This window comes from Heptranchias perlo, chromosome 4, assembly GCF_035084215.1.
Source record: "Heptranchias perlo isolate sHepPer1 chromosome 4, sHepPer1.hap1, whole genome shotgun sequence".
NCBI lineage: Eukaryota > Metazoa > Chordata > Chondrichthyes > Hexanchiformes > Hexanchidae > Heptranchias > Heptranchias perlo.
This window is the reverse complement of record NC_090328.1, coordinates 97583090-97600185: the sequence shown is the minus strand read 5'-3', so window position 1 is coordinate 97600185 and position 17096 is coordinate 97583090. Positions and strand designations below refer to the sequence as shown.

The 17096-nt window shown below is 40.5% G+C and overlaps 1 protein-coding gene across 2 annotated transcripts in view; it reads right to left on the bottom strand.

Moving 5' to 3' along the window:
* Positions 1-17096, bottom strand: part of kcmf1 (potassium channel modulatory factor 1) — a 144328-nt gene that overhangs the window by 21614 nt on the left and 105618 nt on the right. For both annotated transcript variants that reach the window (XM_067983367.1, XM_067983366.1), the window contains exons 4-5: positions 9878-9979; positions 3589-3763 (exon numbers count right to left, since the gene is read on the bottom strand). In XM_067983367.1, the coding sequence (XP_067839468.1) occupies positions 3589-3763; positions 9878-9979 (277 nt within the window). The remainder of the gene's footprint in view (positions 1-3588; positions 3764-9877; positions 9980-17096) is intronic.

Sequence of the window (17096 nt, the reverse complement as noted above, 5' to 3'; positions counted from 1 at the left end):
TTCATGCTTTACTGAATCTCTAATGTTTTATATAAAAGTTACTACCATGGTCCTAAAAAATAAGTTTTCTGGAGGTTTTCATTCTCAATTTTCTATCAATACATCAGCAGGAGGGGCACAGCATACAAAGTTATGTGAACTCTGTCAAACATTTCTATAAGTTTTAGGTATGGGTCTACTATGGGAATTGTAGCCTGCTAGCTTCAGTCTCAAAGTAAGTGATGAATCTGAAAGTTTTCATGAAGTCAAAGCTCAGGCTTCCCACACAGGTATTTCAAAACACAGAAAATGCTATTGCACCGATAAGTTTAATAATTTTCTTGTAAATTTTCTACTTATGTTATGTTACAAGCCTCATCGCCAGCAGTAAGTAATCAGCTTAACCGAGATCGTAACTAACAGATTTTCAAAAGATTTTGGGAAAATAATGAAGGGCAAAAAATTTTTGAAAAATAATTCGAAGTGATTTGATTGATTCGTTAACAAACCGTGATGGTGAAAATTGACTTAGTAAAATTAAATGGGAATGGTGAAAATAGGAAATTTATAATGAAAATTAGGGAGAGCGCAAGAACAAGAATGAAAAAAGGTGAATCATGAGATTATGGCACTTTATCTTAACACAAAAATAGCAATTGGCATCCATTTTGAAAACAAAATTTTCTAAGCCCTATCATGCAAGATTTTGTTATTTTTTTAAAATCTAAACTCAAAATGCATACAATATAGTACCATGCTGATTTTATTTACATCTGAAAGCATACCAGATTATTTTCCAATTTTTCACTAATGGAAAAATACTGCATATCCATTTCAAACAGAGCAATCAAATGCATATTAAGGGTCCCATTGTCCAACTTGTGCATTATGGTTTTTAGGCTACTATACTTGTGTTTGCAACAGAATGTGCTGAATGTCTGAATTCTGTTTTTCCTCTACTTACCTACTTTAGAATATCTTGCGCTAAACAAAACATTCTTGCAGCAAACACCACACCAAAGAAGTGGAGACCCCCAAGCTAACCAATTATAACATTCACTATGAAAACAGAGACAAGAAGAATTATTTTTTTTGGTGTCTTGAATAGAAGTCAGGTATTCTACAATACTGCTGTGCACTGCATCACTGATTGTTTTACGTTGAAATCTTATTTTGAACCCGAAATCAGAGGGATGAGGGTCAATCGATGGACCAAAATGAATCCACGTTAAATCCATCCCACCTGCATTCCAATTGCTGAACCTATCCCAAGCCTAAAAAATAATTTTCAGTTTCTACTCATGGTATAAACAAAAAACATACTGACAATGCAACACGATGTATTCATCTAATGGGGGCTGAACATCAAATCACATAATTTTATTGCTCATATATGTTATTCAGTCAGCTGCAACTACTGAAAGAGAAGGGCTCCCAAATGGCCCCAACTTACTTCTCCATTTGCTCAAAATCGGCCCTGAAATGTTGAGTTCAATATTAAAACAATTAGGCTGGTTATTTGTTTAAAAAGAGGGCCTGAAAAGGTTAGAGACCTTGATTAAAATGTCCGCAGTTCTAAAATGTAAATTTAGCAGCGCATCAAGGATTGCCCACATTAACTTTCAAAAGCTGGATGACTGTGTATGGAATTTTATCAGGTGTTTATCTGGAGTTGACTGCATTCAAACAATTCAAAAGTCAGAGCTGCGTTAAGTAGAATTTCAATTTGATTACTAATGCAGGATGGAAGTACTAAAAAACCAAATTGTCATCACTGTTAATTGCAATTTTAATTTCTTTTGCAAATTTTGACAGGTAGCATGCAAATAATTATATCTAAACTAGAATTTTACATTATGCTGCTCTTCAGCAGTACTTCCTGGACATTATAAATGGGCTTTCAGAATAGAATGGTTTTATAAAATGAAAATCAGGGAGGCTACATTGCACATTAACCTACATATACAGTATGAATTAAAGATGATCAGAAAGATCGGTCAAGGAATCAGGGTTCTAGTTTCAAAGCAGCATCCTGGCCACATTTTTTTGTCCCCATTTTTACTACAAAATATGCCCTTTTATACAAATCAGGAACTTCAGTGCACCAAGATCATTCACTGTTCTAATCAATTTTGCTGCCCTATTCAGTCATTTTACTCCCTGCAGGCAACCAGCCCATGCCTCAAAATAAACATCAAATTGAAATTACTTGGGAGAAAATTTATACTGCTTATTGATAGCATTCAATTTTTGCTATTAAAAGCAAAACGGAACACTTTTGCTACAAAATATTGCAAATGTATTAAAATAGTAATTAATATCTTTTGTAATTAATATATTAAAAGGATTATATACATAATATGCCCCCTTCTCCCACCTCCAACTCACACACCATCCTGACTGACATATATCGCCGTTCCTTCATTGTCGTTAGGTAGGGAGTTCTAGGATTTTGACCCAACAGCACTGTGGAAGCACCTTCACCATATGGACTGCAGCAGTTAAAGAAGGCCCACCACCACCTTCCCAAGGGCAACTAGGGATGGGCAATAAATGCCAGCTTTGTCAACAACGTCAACATCCAATGAATTAAAAAAAGGGGAAGAGGAGAGAGAAGGGGGGAAAGAGAGGAGAGAGGAGGGAGGAGGCCAATGTGTGGAGCATGGGGATAGAGAGGAGTGAAGGCAGGGAGAGGGAGAGGAGGGATAGCAAGGGAGGAGGGAAGAGGAGAAGGCCAGTGGACACAGCAGGTATACAAGTGAGGGGGAGAAGGAGAAAGAAGGGGAGGAGGGAACTGGAAGATAGGATGGGAGCAGAGGATGCAAGGGCTGAGTTGGTGGTTTGTCAGCAAAGACACAGGGGATGGGATCATTTTAATATTTCTTCTTCTCTACTCTCTCCCATCTCATCTCCTCCCACTCTCCACAGGTTCTGCTCCCCCTCCCTCACCGTGCAAACAGCGTGACACATTTATATACACAAAACTTACTACGAATCTGGATATAGGATTTCATAATTGGATAAAGTTAACAGGAAAAGTGTGACAAAACATAACAGGAATTCAAGTGGTGCAGATAGGAAGTGCGTACAAGTGCAAGATTTTTAATTAGATATAAACTTACAAACATCTCTCATTCCGGAATTCAATTTACATTCAAACTTTGGGGCAGTAGGTTACATAAATTGCATTAGATTTTACTGCATGAATGTTTTATCACTTGATCCAACTAGTTGCTCCAGTTTATTTTATTTTTTTTTAAAAACATGGAAATTTAACAAACAATTTGGGGAACAATCAAAAATAGATTGAAAATGGTTTCCAATGACAGCTAATGATTTGCTAGCATTTAAAATACCAGCCTGAGTATACAACTGTCATAGTGGCTTTTACAATTTTTACACATTTCAAATAAAATTAATTTAAGCTTTTTTTTTAAGATCGAGAGCTCATCTAATTTAATTTAAGTTAAATTGCTTACCATGAGAAATTATAAACCTGCACTCAGGAAGCTCATCAAAGCCTTCTCCTATCTAGGCAGAATTGCTCAATTACATTTTTAGCCCAACACATTACCATAAATATGCCACAATTGGAAATTTTAAACTCACCAGCTATTGGATCCATAGCTTCCCTATTGCTTGGAGAATATGAACTTTGCGAGGATGAAAGTCCACCAGTGGAACTGCTAGTAAAGTGCATGTTTGATCTACGAGCACGCGGTCCTCCAAGGCCTCGGCCAGGATGAAACATCCTACGTACGTGTCGAACACCGCTGGATTCATCGTAAATAATTAAGGAAATACAAACAAAAGGATGGCAAGCAAAATTTCCAATCTATAATTATTAAAATTCTTTGAGACTTCTTGTTCATCACAAACATTGTCTGTGATGATATAGCAATGCTTTTTTTAAAAAATAAAAACAGTGGCAACGCCAGAGATAAACAGAAACAGTAATGCTTGCTTCCATTAATTTTGATATGTAACACTAATGTAAGCTAACCAATTCTCCAACCACTGGCGGCACGGTGGGATAAGTCGCCTAGGTTTTTTTTTTAAAAAAGATTCTTTCTTGGGGTGTGAGTGTCGCTGCCAAGGCTGGCATTTATTGCCCATCCATGGTTGCCCTTGAGGTGGTGGTGTTGGGCCTTCTTCTTGAATCGCTTAAGTCAGTGAGATCAAGGTGCTCCCACAATGCTGTTAGGTAGGGAGTTCCAGGATTCTGACCTGGCAACGATTAAGGAATGACGATATATGCCCAAGTCAGGATGGTGTATGACTTGGAGGAGATGGTCCATGCACTTGCTGCCTTTGTCCTTATAAAGATAGGGTTTTGGAGGTGGGGTCGTAGCAGCCTTGGGGGCTTGCTGCAGTGCGTCTTCTAGATTGGCGTACTGTGGCCACAGTATGCCAGTGATGGAGGGGGCGAATGTTTAGGCTAGTGGATGAGGTGCCAATCAAGCTGACTGCTTTGTCCAGGATAGTGAGAGCCTCGAGTGTTGCTGCAGCTGTATCCATCCAGGCAAGTGGAGAGTATTGCATCACATTCCTGGACATGTGCCTTGTAGGTGGCGGAAAGGCTCTGGGGAGTCAGGTGAGCCACTCACCATTTTGGCCTATTACAACAGACAGGTAAAAGACATACTATATCCTCCAACTAACTGTGAGCAAGGTCATGAGAAATTCACTCATATTTTTAAAAAGGCTAAAAGTCTATAATTTTCTCATAAAAATAAATAACTATCTGATTCACCCAACAAGATTATAGGAACACTTGACGTTGCAATCACCTTACTGCAAAACTGTTAACACAATGCAAGGACATTGTCTTGTTGGGATACTTATTGTGCCGGCTTGACTCAGTTGGTAACACTATTGTCAGAATGTTGTGTGTTGAAGTCTGATAGCCAGAGCATGAGCGCATAATCTAGGCTAATACTTCAGCATAGTACTGAGAGCGCGCTGCATTGCTGGAAGTTAGGATGTTAAACCAAAGTCCTGTCTTTCTGTTCCAGTAACTCGGGTGGGCATTAAGTATCCCAGAGTATTATTTGATGAAGAGTAGGGAGCTCTCCCTACATTCTCGCCTGTGTTGACCAACTAAAAATAGTCATCCCATGTTGCTAGCAGCGGGGAACTGAAGATACCATGCCAAGGTGAGGCAGTGTGTCACATAAATGGGAGGAACAGATCCACCACCACTGTACAGAGATTAGCAAATCCCAGCATTCATCCACTCAAATGCATTTATGTTTATCACATAACTCAAAACAGCATAAAGGTTAAGTGGAAATTCTAGATGGACTGTACTATTTGTTACTCAACAGCATATCCTCAGATTATCATACACACATACATTACATATTACAAAATTTTGCATGTAGTGCAAACTTCTTCTAAGTGTCGTGAGGTTGGTGTCGTGTGTATAATATATATTTAAAAAAATGTATAAAAACCCGACACCCTAAACCTGGACAATAAAGTTAAAGTTACCCCCACTTCACATGGGGATTTATGCAACTCTGGCATTTGTTCATTTACCTGCCGAAAAAAATGCTACTTTCCAGGGACCAACCTATCTACACTGTCTCAGTGTGGATCCCTTCAAACTTCATTTCAAATTCTTCCTGTGTAGGATGTGCAAGCCCCTTCCAACAGCACAATCTCTGACTCACAAGCAATGTTGCAGGAGATCGCCACATTGTCCAAATACCTCACCCAAGAGGCTATTTGTTAAGCATGAGCTTGGATTGAAAGTGCTAGTGGATCATACGACACTGGGGAGCATCACAGCCCAATAAGACCCTGCTCTCAACTGACATCCGCAAAAGCAATACCAACAAGAACAAAATCCCCAAGCCAATTTTTCTTTCCCTGCGCAAACGACACTGGGGCTAATTGTAGCTATGACTTTATAATTCAGCACAGACCAGCATCTAGCCTGGAATTGTGGCACTGAACTATATTATTTAGTGTATTAACCCAATGAACTAGCTTAATTTTTAATAAAAAGCTTTCAAGCAGAAGACTAGGTAAAGTTTATCAATCAAGCTATTGTAACGATCTTAGGAGAAGGTAGGTCTTCTCTGTCTAGTTTTAAACACCTGCAGTTAGAACAAACTGCAGATGCCACCTAAGCACAGGAATGACCTTTGACCAAAGGGTTCCCTACCCATTAGGTGACAGTAATGCAAAATACATTAAGCTATAGTTGTTGTGCTATGATGGCACCAGATACAACCATCCTGTAAGATCCCAAAGTCGGAAAGACAGGCAAAAATTTATTACCAGATCAAACCCCTAATAAGATTCACACAACAAACTTCTTGTTGCAAATGGGACTTATGTGCAGGATGAAAAGAAGGAATGGTAGTTTCTGGCTGCAGATGAAGTTAAGCCATCACCTTTGGGTGGAATTTACGATGAGACCCAACACAGTTCAACCACCATGTCACATAAAATTGACTAACAACTTCAGACCTTAACTATAGCTCCCATATTCTCTCTGGTAGGAAGTACTGGTAATGTGGGATGGGTGTTCCAGTGTTTCCGGGATGGAGGTAAGGAGCGGGTTGCAATGGCAGAGGGACCCCCCTCTGCCACTGGAACACCGTGCTGGCAGGGTGGTCACACCCCCAGTGTTGAGCTGCTCTTTTCTTCCACCAGCCTCCTGGGCCACTGGAACCTGCTCTGCTTTGCCATTTTCTTATGCTTCCCTTTTCACCAGCCTATATCCAATTCTTTAGCTATTCGCATTATTTCATGTTTTTTTTTATTTCTTGCTCTCATTATGCCTCCTCTTGTCTCATGTTGACATCACTTCTGCCATTTAACCATCTCCTGTTTTCCATTTATGTACTTTACGGTGTGTACTTTCCCCTGGTTCTGTTCCTTTTAAATGCTGTTCATGTGTAATATCTTCCAGTTCTGACAAAGGGTCCATTTCTGAAACGTTAACTTGTTTGTTCTTCACTAATGCTGCCTGACCTCCGGAGTCTTTCCAGAATTTTCTATTTTTGTTTCAGCTATGGCAGTTCAGGTCCCAGTGCCTGAAGTTCACTTGCAACCCTGGATGAAACTAGTGCTACCGCAAGAGCAGTCTTTGACATGAGAAATATTACAGAGAAATGTAAAGATTCAAGATAGTGAATAAATTACAATGCTGAATCCCAAGAAGAGATGAAAGGAAATGAATCAGATTCAACTTCAAAGTCCCTTTCATAAATTAAGCTATGAGAGATGATCCGCAAGAGAAAATCTTTGAAAAGCAACAGAGAAGTACTGAGATATCGACCTGAATAGGGCTCCTCCTTAACCTCAAGATCAGCAGATGCTGAATACGCTCCAAAATTAAAAAATTCACAGCAGATACAGAATGCTTGAGGAACTCCAGATATTTATTCCATTTAACGTTATGTGCGTCATTGGTGAGAAGTGCCCTGAAAAAAAAAGGGGCCCACCACAGTAGGAAGCAATCATTTGGTCAGATGCTCTTTCTCAACAGACAAGATGTTAAAGGGTAACCCCTCTCGGCCTGAAGAAGCAGAACGACTGGTGGGTAGTTGAACTGCATCATCATTACTCATGTGTAAGCCTTCAGAATGACTGCCAACTCCAGGTGACATCACAGCTGAGCCCAATCTTTCCTCACTCTACATTCACACATGACCAGTGGATGTGGCTGGATAACAATCAGGAGCAAGAACTGTGCCTGATTTTCCCTTCTCTAAGCAAGGGGCAGTGAGGCCAATTGTATGACCCCTTATCACTGCCCCAGCTTAGATCAGCAGAGTTAGCACAGATTGGAGATTGAGCCTGGTGCCTTCCTGGTCTTTATGGCTCAGCTAAAAACTGGATAATGGCAGGGCCATCAAGAGAACCTTATTTCTCCATTGGTCAACACCTGGATGCCTGAGAACTACAGCTTTCATGGGCATCATGAGGTTAGCAGAATGACTTGCACTCCAGGAATCAGATGAAACAAGTGGAGAAAAAGATGACCCTAATACAAGATTCTACAGGACTGGAACTAAGGATGATATTTGGTCTGTCTTGCTTCGTAGATGAGTGCTTTCATTGAAGTTTGTCTGTTGCCTCAAGCCTAGGATAGCTTTGAGATTAAACACATGCAGTTTACACCATAAATCCCTCTAATCGCCCAGAGGCTTTTGCCATTCAACACTGCTTCGGGAATTGCTCTAAATGTCTTCTGGAAGATTAGAGACAAACAATCATCATGACAGCAAACAGGGTATCTAGGGCAGTATAACTTGATTCTACATCATGGGTGTGCATTGCAGCAGTAGGATTGGAACCTGGGAGACTATCATCTGTCAAGAATTGAGAGTATGGATTGAACTAGAGTGAGAGAATCCTACTTAGTGAGCTGGGTAATAACCAATTATCCATGAAACTGACAGATTGTGAATGAACTAGAGCACATTCTGACTCAACATTGGTAAAAGCAAAGCCATACTATTCAGCTCCCATCAAAAACTTCACATGCTAACCTTCAACTCCAGTCCCCTACCTGGTTGAGATCAGGCTGAACTCAACCTCTCTGTCCCGTTTGACCCTGAGCTGAACTTTAAATCGCGTAGCCTATTCCCACTTCCACATCGCCCACCTCCACCCTTACCTCATTGACCACCAGTGAAACCCTCATTCACGTCCTTGTCATCTGCAGACTCAATGTATGCTGCTTGCTGGCCTCTTGTGCATGACACTACATAAACTTCCACTTGTCCAAAGCTCTGCTGCCTGCATTCTATCCCAAACCCAGTCTCACTCCCCTATCACCACTATTCTCGTCAACCTCCATTGGTTCCTCATCCTCCAACATATTGAATTTAAAATCCTCATTTACAAATCACTTGGGGCATTTACTAGAGTAAAGGATTTATATAACTGCAAGTACTTCTTGTTGATGTCAGGGAAGACTTGGTTCTCAAATGATGTTAACTTATGACTGTGCTCAGACAAGTCCAGAGCTGTAGCAGATCAATGAGCACCACATGAAGGTAACAACTTCATTTGTAGCTTGTCTTGCACCAAGGTAGCACAGATTCCAGAATCAGAGGATGTAGACTCCAAGGAGGAAGATCTGGTGGGGCCAATTGGGACCGGTGGGAGGGAGTGGCAAGGACGGGGGAAGAGAGGGACTTCAGGTCAACTTAACTAATATATTCTGAGAACTTCCAGAACTAACTGCACAGCTATGTGATCCCTCAGAATTGCACCCCATCAACTAATGCAGCCTCTCAGAGTCTAGGAGAAGGCACAAGGAATGACCATCCTCAAGAGGCTTTCTAAACAAGAATGACAACATGTCTTAATTAAGTTTGAAGAAAGGTAATTTAGATTTAATAACTTCTTGAGAAATAGAAGTTGCATTAGTGTGGCTGAAGTGGATGACAGGGAAATATAGCTAATGCCCGGGGTTGGGGGGGGGGAAGGGAGGATCATTCTTTAACTGAGTGAAAGAGGCATGTGGGAGATACCCTTACAGCACCAATTAAAAAATTTCATAAAGGGGTATCCTTCTCACAATACTTTCAGTTGACAGCTTGTGTTGATCTGATCAATTGTGCAAATTGCTAAAATGAACTGCCTCAAACACATCCAATAAAGGGATGGTGTAATACCGTTTCCTTAAATAAAAAGTCAGTATATATTACAAAATCTCAACACCACAGTGTGGCATGAGCAGTCTGCATTCAACACAAATTCTATTGAGTTGACTTCTTTACTCCACTGTACCACCACTTTGTTGAAAAACTAGACCATGAACAATTCCCATTTTAAAATCACTTCATAAATCTTTGTGGCACTGGATACACAACTATGAATTTTCCTTTTGGCACCTTCAGGTAGCTGAATTTTAGACTTAAAAGGATATTAAATCTCTAGGAGCTCTGTGTTCAAGTGTAAGATGAGCTGCAAAGTCGTCCGTGACATGATTAGGATCTCCTCCAGGTAATGCTGCACAAATTGGACAAACCTGCAATATATTAAAAGAGTTAAGTTTAATAATCATTTCTAATTATGACACAATCTAAAAAGTTCAGACAGATGAGGGTAACTGAGAATTGGAAAGGAGAAATGAAGAAAGTTGTACTCTGCATATGGACAAAAAGGAGTAGTAGCAGATCTACTGTGCATTTCCAACATTTTCTGTTTTCATTTCAGTCGTCCTGAATCTGTAGATCTCCCATTTCGCACCATTTTGTCTTTTTCTTTTTGCAGACTTTCCCTATACCGTATGCTGTCTTAGCTATTTCATATTTTGTTCTTTTGTCTTTCTATTGCCTCATTGAGATGATCTTGTATGTCATCTATTAATAGGTTGGAGTTCGTTCAGTCCAATAATGCCCCGCATGATTGGATTATTGGTTTCTTTCCCTCCCTTCTTTCCCCCCCAACTCTAAGGAGACTGCCTATCTCTCAGTTCCCATGAAGGTTTATGCCAGAAATATTAACCTGTCTTTTCTCTTTACAGATGCTGGTGGACCTGCTGCATTTTGTTTCTACCTTCAGAATATCAATAAGCAGGAGATGGTATGCTGTCTTATTTACTCCATGACATTAAACAAACAAACATTACCAATTATCTGCAGACAAACAGAAGAAAATGGCTGCATTTTGGGTACAGAACATGTATTAATGCTGAAGTTTTTACAGCTATAACTGGCAGATATATAATTTTAATGTAAATAACCAATGATTACTGCATTAAAACTGCCTACCTTGTACAACTATATTAAACAGCTGTAGCATGATTAACAGCCTTTGTGAAATTCAGTGATCAAAGAATTAAATGCGTACAAGTAAAACAAGTGCCTTAAGTGATAAACCCAGTCATTTGCAGTGAGGTCAAATCGTATCTCACAATTGTTATCAACTTTGCTATTTATTCCATCAGGGTGATTGCCTGCTGATGCTCACTGAGAATGCACCACAGCAGTATGTCAATCATCGAGGTGAAGCCCACGGCATAGTGCTGAGAACAGTAAGCCCAATTCTGAGGAAGAGTCCTTCCCAAAACTAATTTCATTTTTCTCTTTCAGATACTGACTGGGTGTACTTGTTTCTATTTCAGTGAGCATAGAGTGAAGTCACACATCACCCTAATGCCATATGATGGTACACAGCAATAGGTTTTGTTGCTGACCAGAGGAAAACAAGGAGCCTTAGACACAAACGCTTACTGCAAACAACCTTGGGAACTACTGTAACATCTAATGACAAGAGCATGCTGAAAAACATTGGTAACAAAAACTTTTTTTCCCTGAAGGATGTATTTGGATCCAAATATATTCCAGTAATGATTTTAAAAATAACCAAATGGTTATTAAACAATTAAAATATTACCAGATGAACTCTCCATCTTGCGCCTTTCTTAAACATTTATTCTGGAGGCAGAAATATAAAAATCATAAAGGCAGCTTTGAAAGCTATCCCTCCTGGAATGTTGAAGAGAACGGAGTCGCCATGTATCTATGTAAACTACAGAATGGAAGGTCGGAATGGGGCGGGAGGAGGGAGCAAGAAAGTGAGCACGAGAGAAAGAAAGAGGGACATAGGAAATCGACAGTCACCAGGTGTAAGTGCCTAGCCTCTGCAAAAATCAGAAAAATGGTAACCTCGATCAGGAGGCCAACATCAGGTAAGTGAACTTATCAAAAGCACATAGCTTATCCAATGAAGACAAGAAAGATCACAGATTCAATCTGCGGTCTGTGCTAAGTTGGCTGATCTGAACTGGTGCTGAGGCTACAGTTGGCCTCAGTGCCCTTAGGTTGGGAAGGGGGAAATTGGCCAAGATTCCCACTCCTGATCATCACTGAGCAACCTCTACTGAAAGTGGACGCGAGGCAAGGGCAAATAGGGTTTGGCTGTGATGCTCCTTTCCACCCCCATGCTGAAATACCCCGGTGACATTAAGGCTCACATGTGAATGGCCAATTGAATGAGGAATTGGAGAACATGTGGAACTGTACTGAGAAAAGAGCAGGAAAAGTATTACTTTGTTTTTCCTTTAAAGGTAAAGGGTTGATTTTAAGCAGCAAGTTTCAGAATAAACTTATGCAACTTCATCGTGCATAATACTCCTCTAAGCACATATATAGCGTTAAACATGAACCTCTGCCACTTGGTGAAAGTGTTGACTATTATGGATAACTTCCTGTCACACAATGATCAACTCCCTATGTTGACCAACGTCACAAGTGCAGCTTTGCTTTTTATTAGGCTCATCACACTGTCAAGAAATGTATATCTGTCAAACATTAAGTCCTCCCGACACTGAAAACCCAATCTATATTATCACTAGTATTTTCTCAATGAAAATTTTACAACTTTTTCTTCAAAAGGAAAATCAAGCCTATCAAAACGAACCAGAGTTGTTTTTCATGAAGAAGCAGTTTGAGAGCATTTTTTTCAAAAAGTTATTAACTTTTTATTTTCCCCAAAAATTAAATAACCTGGTACTCGAGAGGAAATTAATCCTAAAAGGGAATAAAATGCAGCTTTGTTAGAGTTGAACTTGAAAATACCACCAGGGGACAGCACGCATGCTTGCTGATATTTTTTTGCCTTCTTTGTTGGATCTGCCATGATAGCGACTGAAAAGGTGCACAGCCTTTGTGAATTATTGCACCTCAACTGGTTGAACACCACCCTGAAGGGAACAGTGCTCCCAATGGGAGTTGTCTGAGCTGCAGCACCTGATCTTATTTTCCCTAATCAACACCAATGCCTACATCTAGACTATACTCAGTCTGATCCTTAATAGCAGCATTAAGCTTCTGGGCAAGTGAACCCGTGCTTTATCCATTACTTTAATGTAACTCCAATGAAGATATATTGGATCATGAGTTCTTTTATTAACCTAGAGACCCAGTCCCAAACCTCAGAGCACATGGATCTGAAATTATCCTCTAGTTTCAGCTGTAAATCTACTGGCTAGAAGGCCCTCTGAACCAATTCACTATTCCTACAAGGCAATACCAGCAATATTCTATCCCCAACAGAGACAGATCTTTGTACCTATGGATTTCATGATTATTGAAGGCTCAAGTAAACCCTCCAACCTCAATGCTGCTATCATTGTCTTGATCAATGCACGTTGCAGAACAGAGTAGCAGTTGGAATCTAAAATGGAGTCCAGCCGCTAGCTGTGCCTTGTCCAATTTACTCCTCCTTTCTAATGATCTGCTAGGTAGCAGGGTCCAAAAAGAATCTTACAAGTATGTGGTTGATTTTAAGTCATCCCGTTCAGCTGTGAAATCCTGCTTAGAAAGCACATACAAAATAGTAAATATTCTGAACGACTACTTCCTCCAACTATGCATACGCTTCTCCCCAAACAGAGATGACCTAAGCAAAATTGATGACTGATATAAATGAGACGAAGGTCCTAGACAGGCTAAAAGAACTCAAAACAAACAAATCACCAGGGATAGTTGGGATAAAGAGACTAGGGAGATTTGTGGGGCACTGAAAATCATTATGAGGGAATCACTGGACAATGGGAAGGTACAGGTAGATTGGAAACAGGCTAAGGTGGTGCCCATATTCAAAACCTGGGACAAGCAGACACAGGCAACTACAGACCAGTTAGTCTTACTTCCATTCCGTGTAAAACAACAGAATTGATCCGGAGTAAACTTGAGGATTTTCTGTACAATAACCACCTAGGAAACTGTAAACAATTTTACAACACCAAGTTATAGTCCAACAAATTTATTTTAAATTCCACAAGCTTTCAGAGGCTTCCTCCTTCCTCAGGTGAATGGTGTGGAAATTAAATAGTGATAGGTTGGAAAATGTTGATGTACAAAGGGACGTGGATGTCCTTGTACACCAGTCACTGAAAGCAAGCATGCAGGTGCAGCAAGCAGTTAGGAAGGCAAATGGTATGTTGGCCTTCGTTGCAAGAGGATTTGAGTACTCCGAAAGCTTGTGGAATTTAAAATAAATTTGTTGGACTATAACTTGGTGTTGTAAAATTGTTTACAATTGTCAACCCCAGTCCATTACCGGCATCTCCACATCACACCTAGGAAACAGCAGTCAACCTGGATTCTTAATGGGATGATCCTTTCCAACCAAACTCAGCAACTTCTTTGAGAAAATGGCAACCCAAGTGGACTATGGGAATGCCTCATAGAAAACATAGAAAGACAGAAAATAGGAGCAGGAGTTGGCCATTTGGCCCTTTGAGCCTGCTCCGCCATTCAATATGATCATGGCTGAACCTCTATCTCAATACCATATTCCCACACTCTCCCCATACCGCTTGATGCCTTCTGTGTCTAGAAATCTAACTAGCTCCTTCTTAAATATATTCAGTGACTTGGCCTCCACAGCCTTCTATGGCAGTGAATTCCACAGGTTCACCACCCTCTGAGTGAAGAAATTTCCCCTCATCTCAGCCCTAAATGTCCTACCCCATATCCTGAGACTGTGACCCCTCGTTCTAGACCCCCCAGCCAGAGGAAAGGTCCTCCCTGCATCCAGTCTGTCTAGCCCTGTCAGAATTTTATCCGTTTCAATGAGATCCCCTCTCATTCTTCTAAACTCGAGTGAATACAGGCAGAGTCGACCCAATCTCTCCTCGGACGACAGTCCAGCCATCCCAGGAATCAGTCTGGTGAACCTTCGCTTCACTCCCTCTATGGCAAGTATATCCTTTCTTAGGTAAGGGGACCAAAACTTCATGCAATACTCCAGGTGTGATCTCACCAAGGCCCTGTATAATTGCAGTAAGACGTCCTTGCCCCTGTACTCAAATCCTCTTGCAACGAAGGCCAACATACCATTTGCCTTCCTAACTGCTTGCTGCACCTGCATGCTTGCTTTCAGTGACTGGTGTACAAGGACATCCACGTCCCTTTGTACATCAACATTTTCCAACCTATCACTATTTAAATAATACTCTGCCTTTCTGTTTTTCCTTCCCCACCAACGTCACCCACCCCCCACCACCAAGACTCATTCCCATTAGTCCTAGACCTAGACTTCCAAAAGGCATATGGCAAAGTTCCACATGAAAGGCTATGGGTCAAACTCAATGCATTAGGGATTCCAAATAAACCCTTGAAATAGATATGAAAACAAACATGTGTTAGCGGAGTTATGTCAGGGGTGGGGGGAGGGAATACTGAGTGGGGTTTTCCGGGGTTTGGTGTTGGGATCATTACTGTTTCTAATTTACAAAAATGACCTGCATTCAGAAACTCAATGCAGAAGTGGTCGAATTTGCAGATACCACCAAATTAAGCAGGGCAGCGGAATTATAGGAAGCAGCTCAGAAATTACAGAATGAGTTGAATAAAATATGCAAAAGGGAAGAAAAATGGCAGATGAAATTTAATGCAGATAAGCGTAAACTACTCCACATAAAAAGTAAAAAAAAAGCAACATGCGTACTCCATGAATGGTGGTGACATAGCTAAGGATGAAGTTGAAATAGATCTAGGAGTCTTAGCGGACTCTGTGTTCAGCAATCAATAAAACCAACAGAAGGTTGAACAAGGAAGTCGTAACCAACATGCACGGTGCTCTTAATAGACCGCAAGTTGAATAACGCATTTTGTTCTGGTTGCTGAGACACAGGGGAGATATTCAACCAATTAGTGCAGAGAAGAACCACGAGGCTGATCCCTACTGTCAAGGTCTGCATTATGAGGAAAGACTGGGAAAACTTGGGCTTTCCCTCCTGGAAAGGAGGTGTATGAGGTGATCTTATAAAAGTATACATGAGACGGAAAAGGTAAATCTGGAATAGTATTTTAAGAGTAGGACAAGGGAACATTACAGGATAAATTTAGTTCTGATGTCAGGAAATGCTTTACACAAAGAAGTGATGAAGGTATGGAATAAACTTTCAGGAAGAGTAGTATAGGTCGAAACTGGATGCTGAAAGGGAATTTTAGGCTTTGGGTGAATGAACTAAGATGAGTTGAATGGACTTCTTTATTCGTAACAATCTTGTGATCTCCCAGTTCCCTTCACAATGCTGCTCCTACTAGAATGTAAATCAAAAAAATCTCCCAATCAATACATCTTGCCTGATTCACGTGCACTAATTGATCACCTACTCCATCAATGGGAGCGTGGTGGTGTGTGTGTGACAGTTCCAGCCTTCCATGTCTTGCACATTGTGCCACGCAGTGTGAAAGCCTAAGTTGAGCTTTTTGTTTTAGGTCTTACATGACCGGAAAGGTGCAAGTGGTTCTTGGTCAGCCTCAAAGTCTACGCCAATCTGGAGGGAGCCTTGATTGGGATGCCTGCAGGGCTCTATTCGCATTTAAGTTCTCATCCAAGTGAGCAATATACCCAAATGGTTTCAATCATTGAAGATTGACTGTTTTGGAGATAGCAGTTTGTATTGTGTGCCTTCTGATCTCCGCATTCCTGATGAAGTTATACCAGTGAACTCCCAGTATCAATATTTCAGAAATAATGAACATTTAAAGCTTCGTACTGTGTTCAGTTGAATTGAAAACACCAGGAGTATAATTACGCAAGTGCCAACCATCAGTATTGCAGACAGCATTTTGGGGGTTGGTCAATGTGTCATCATTTGCTGACAAAAATCAACCTAGGCCAGGCCACTTTCTCCTCCGTGCTGCTCCTACTAGAATCTAAATCAAAAAATCTCCCAAATGTACAGAGAAAGGCCAAGGTTAGCCATTTTAACCTAACAGTGCAGTGCTGTGGAACAGCAGAGGGATTTGGAGGTACAAATTCATAGGTTGATAAGGCCATTAAAAAATGCTAATGGAATTCTAGGTTTAATCACAAAATATATAGAATATAAAGTCCAAGAGGTAATGATAAGCCTATATAAAACCTTAGTAAGACTTTAGCGTATTGTGTGCAGTATTGGGCTCCACACTATAGGAAGGATATTGAGGCTTTAAATAGGGTAGAAAACAAATTCACGAGGATGCTGCCTAGTATGTGGAAATCTAAATAAGACGACTTGAAAAACTTGGACTTTTTAAAAAATTAAATCAAGGCAGATTACATGATGATATGATAAAAGTGTTTCAAATTATGAAAGGATGGGACAGGGTAGATAGAAGCAGACTCCTTCCAGTAGTCGAGGA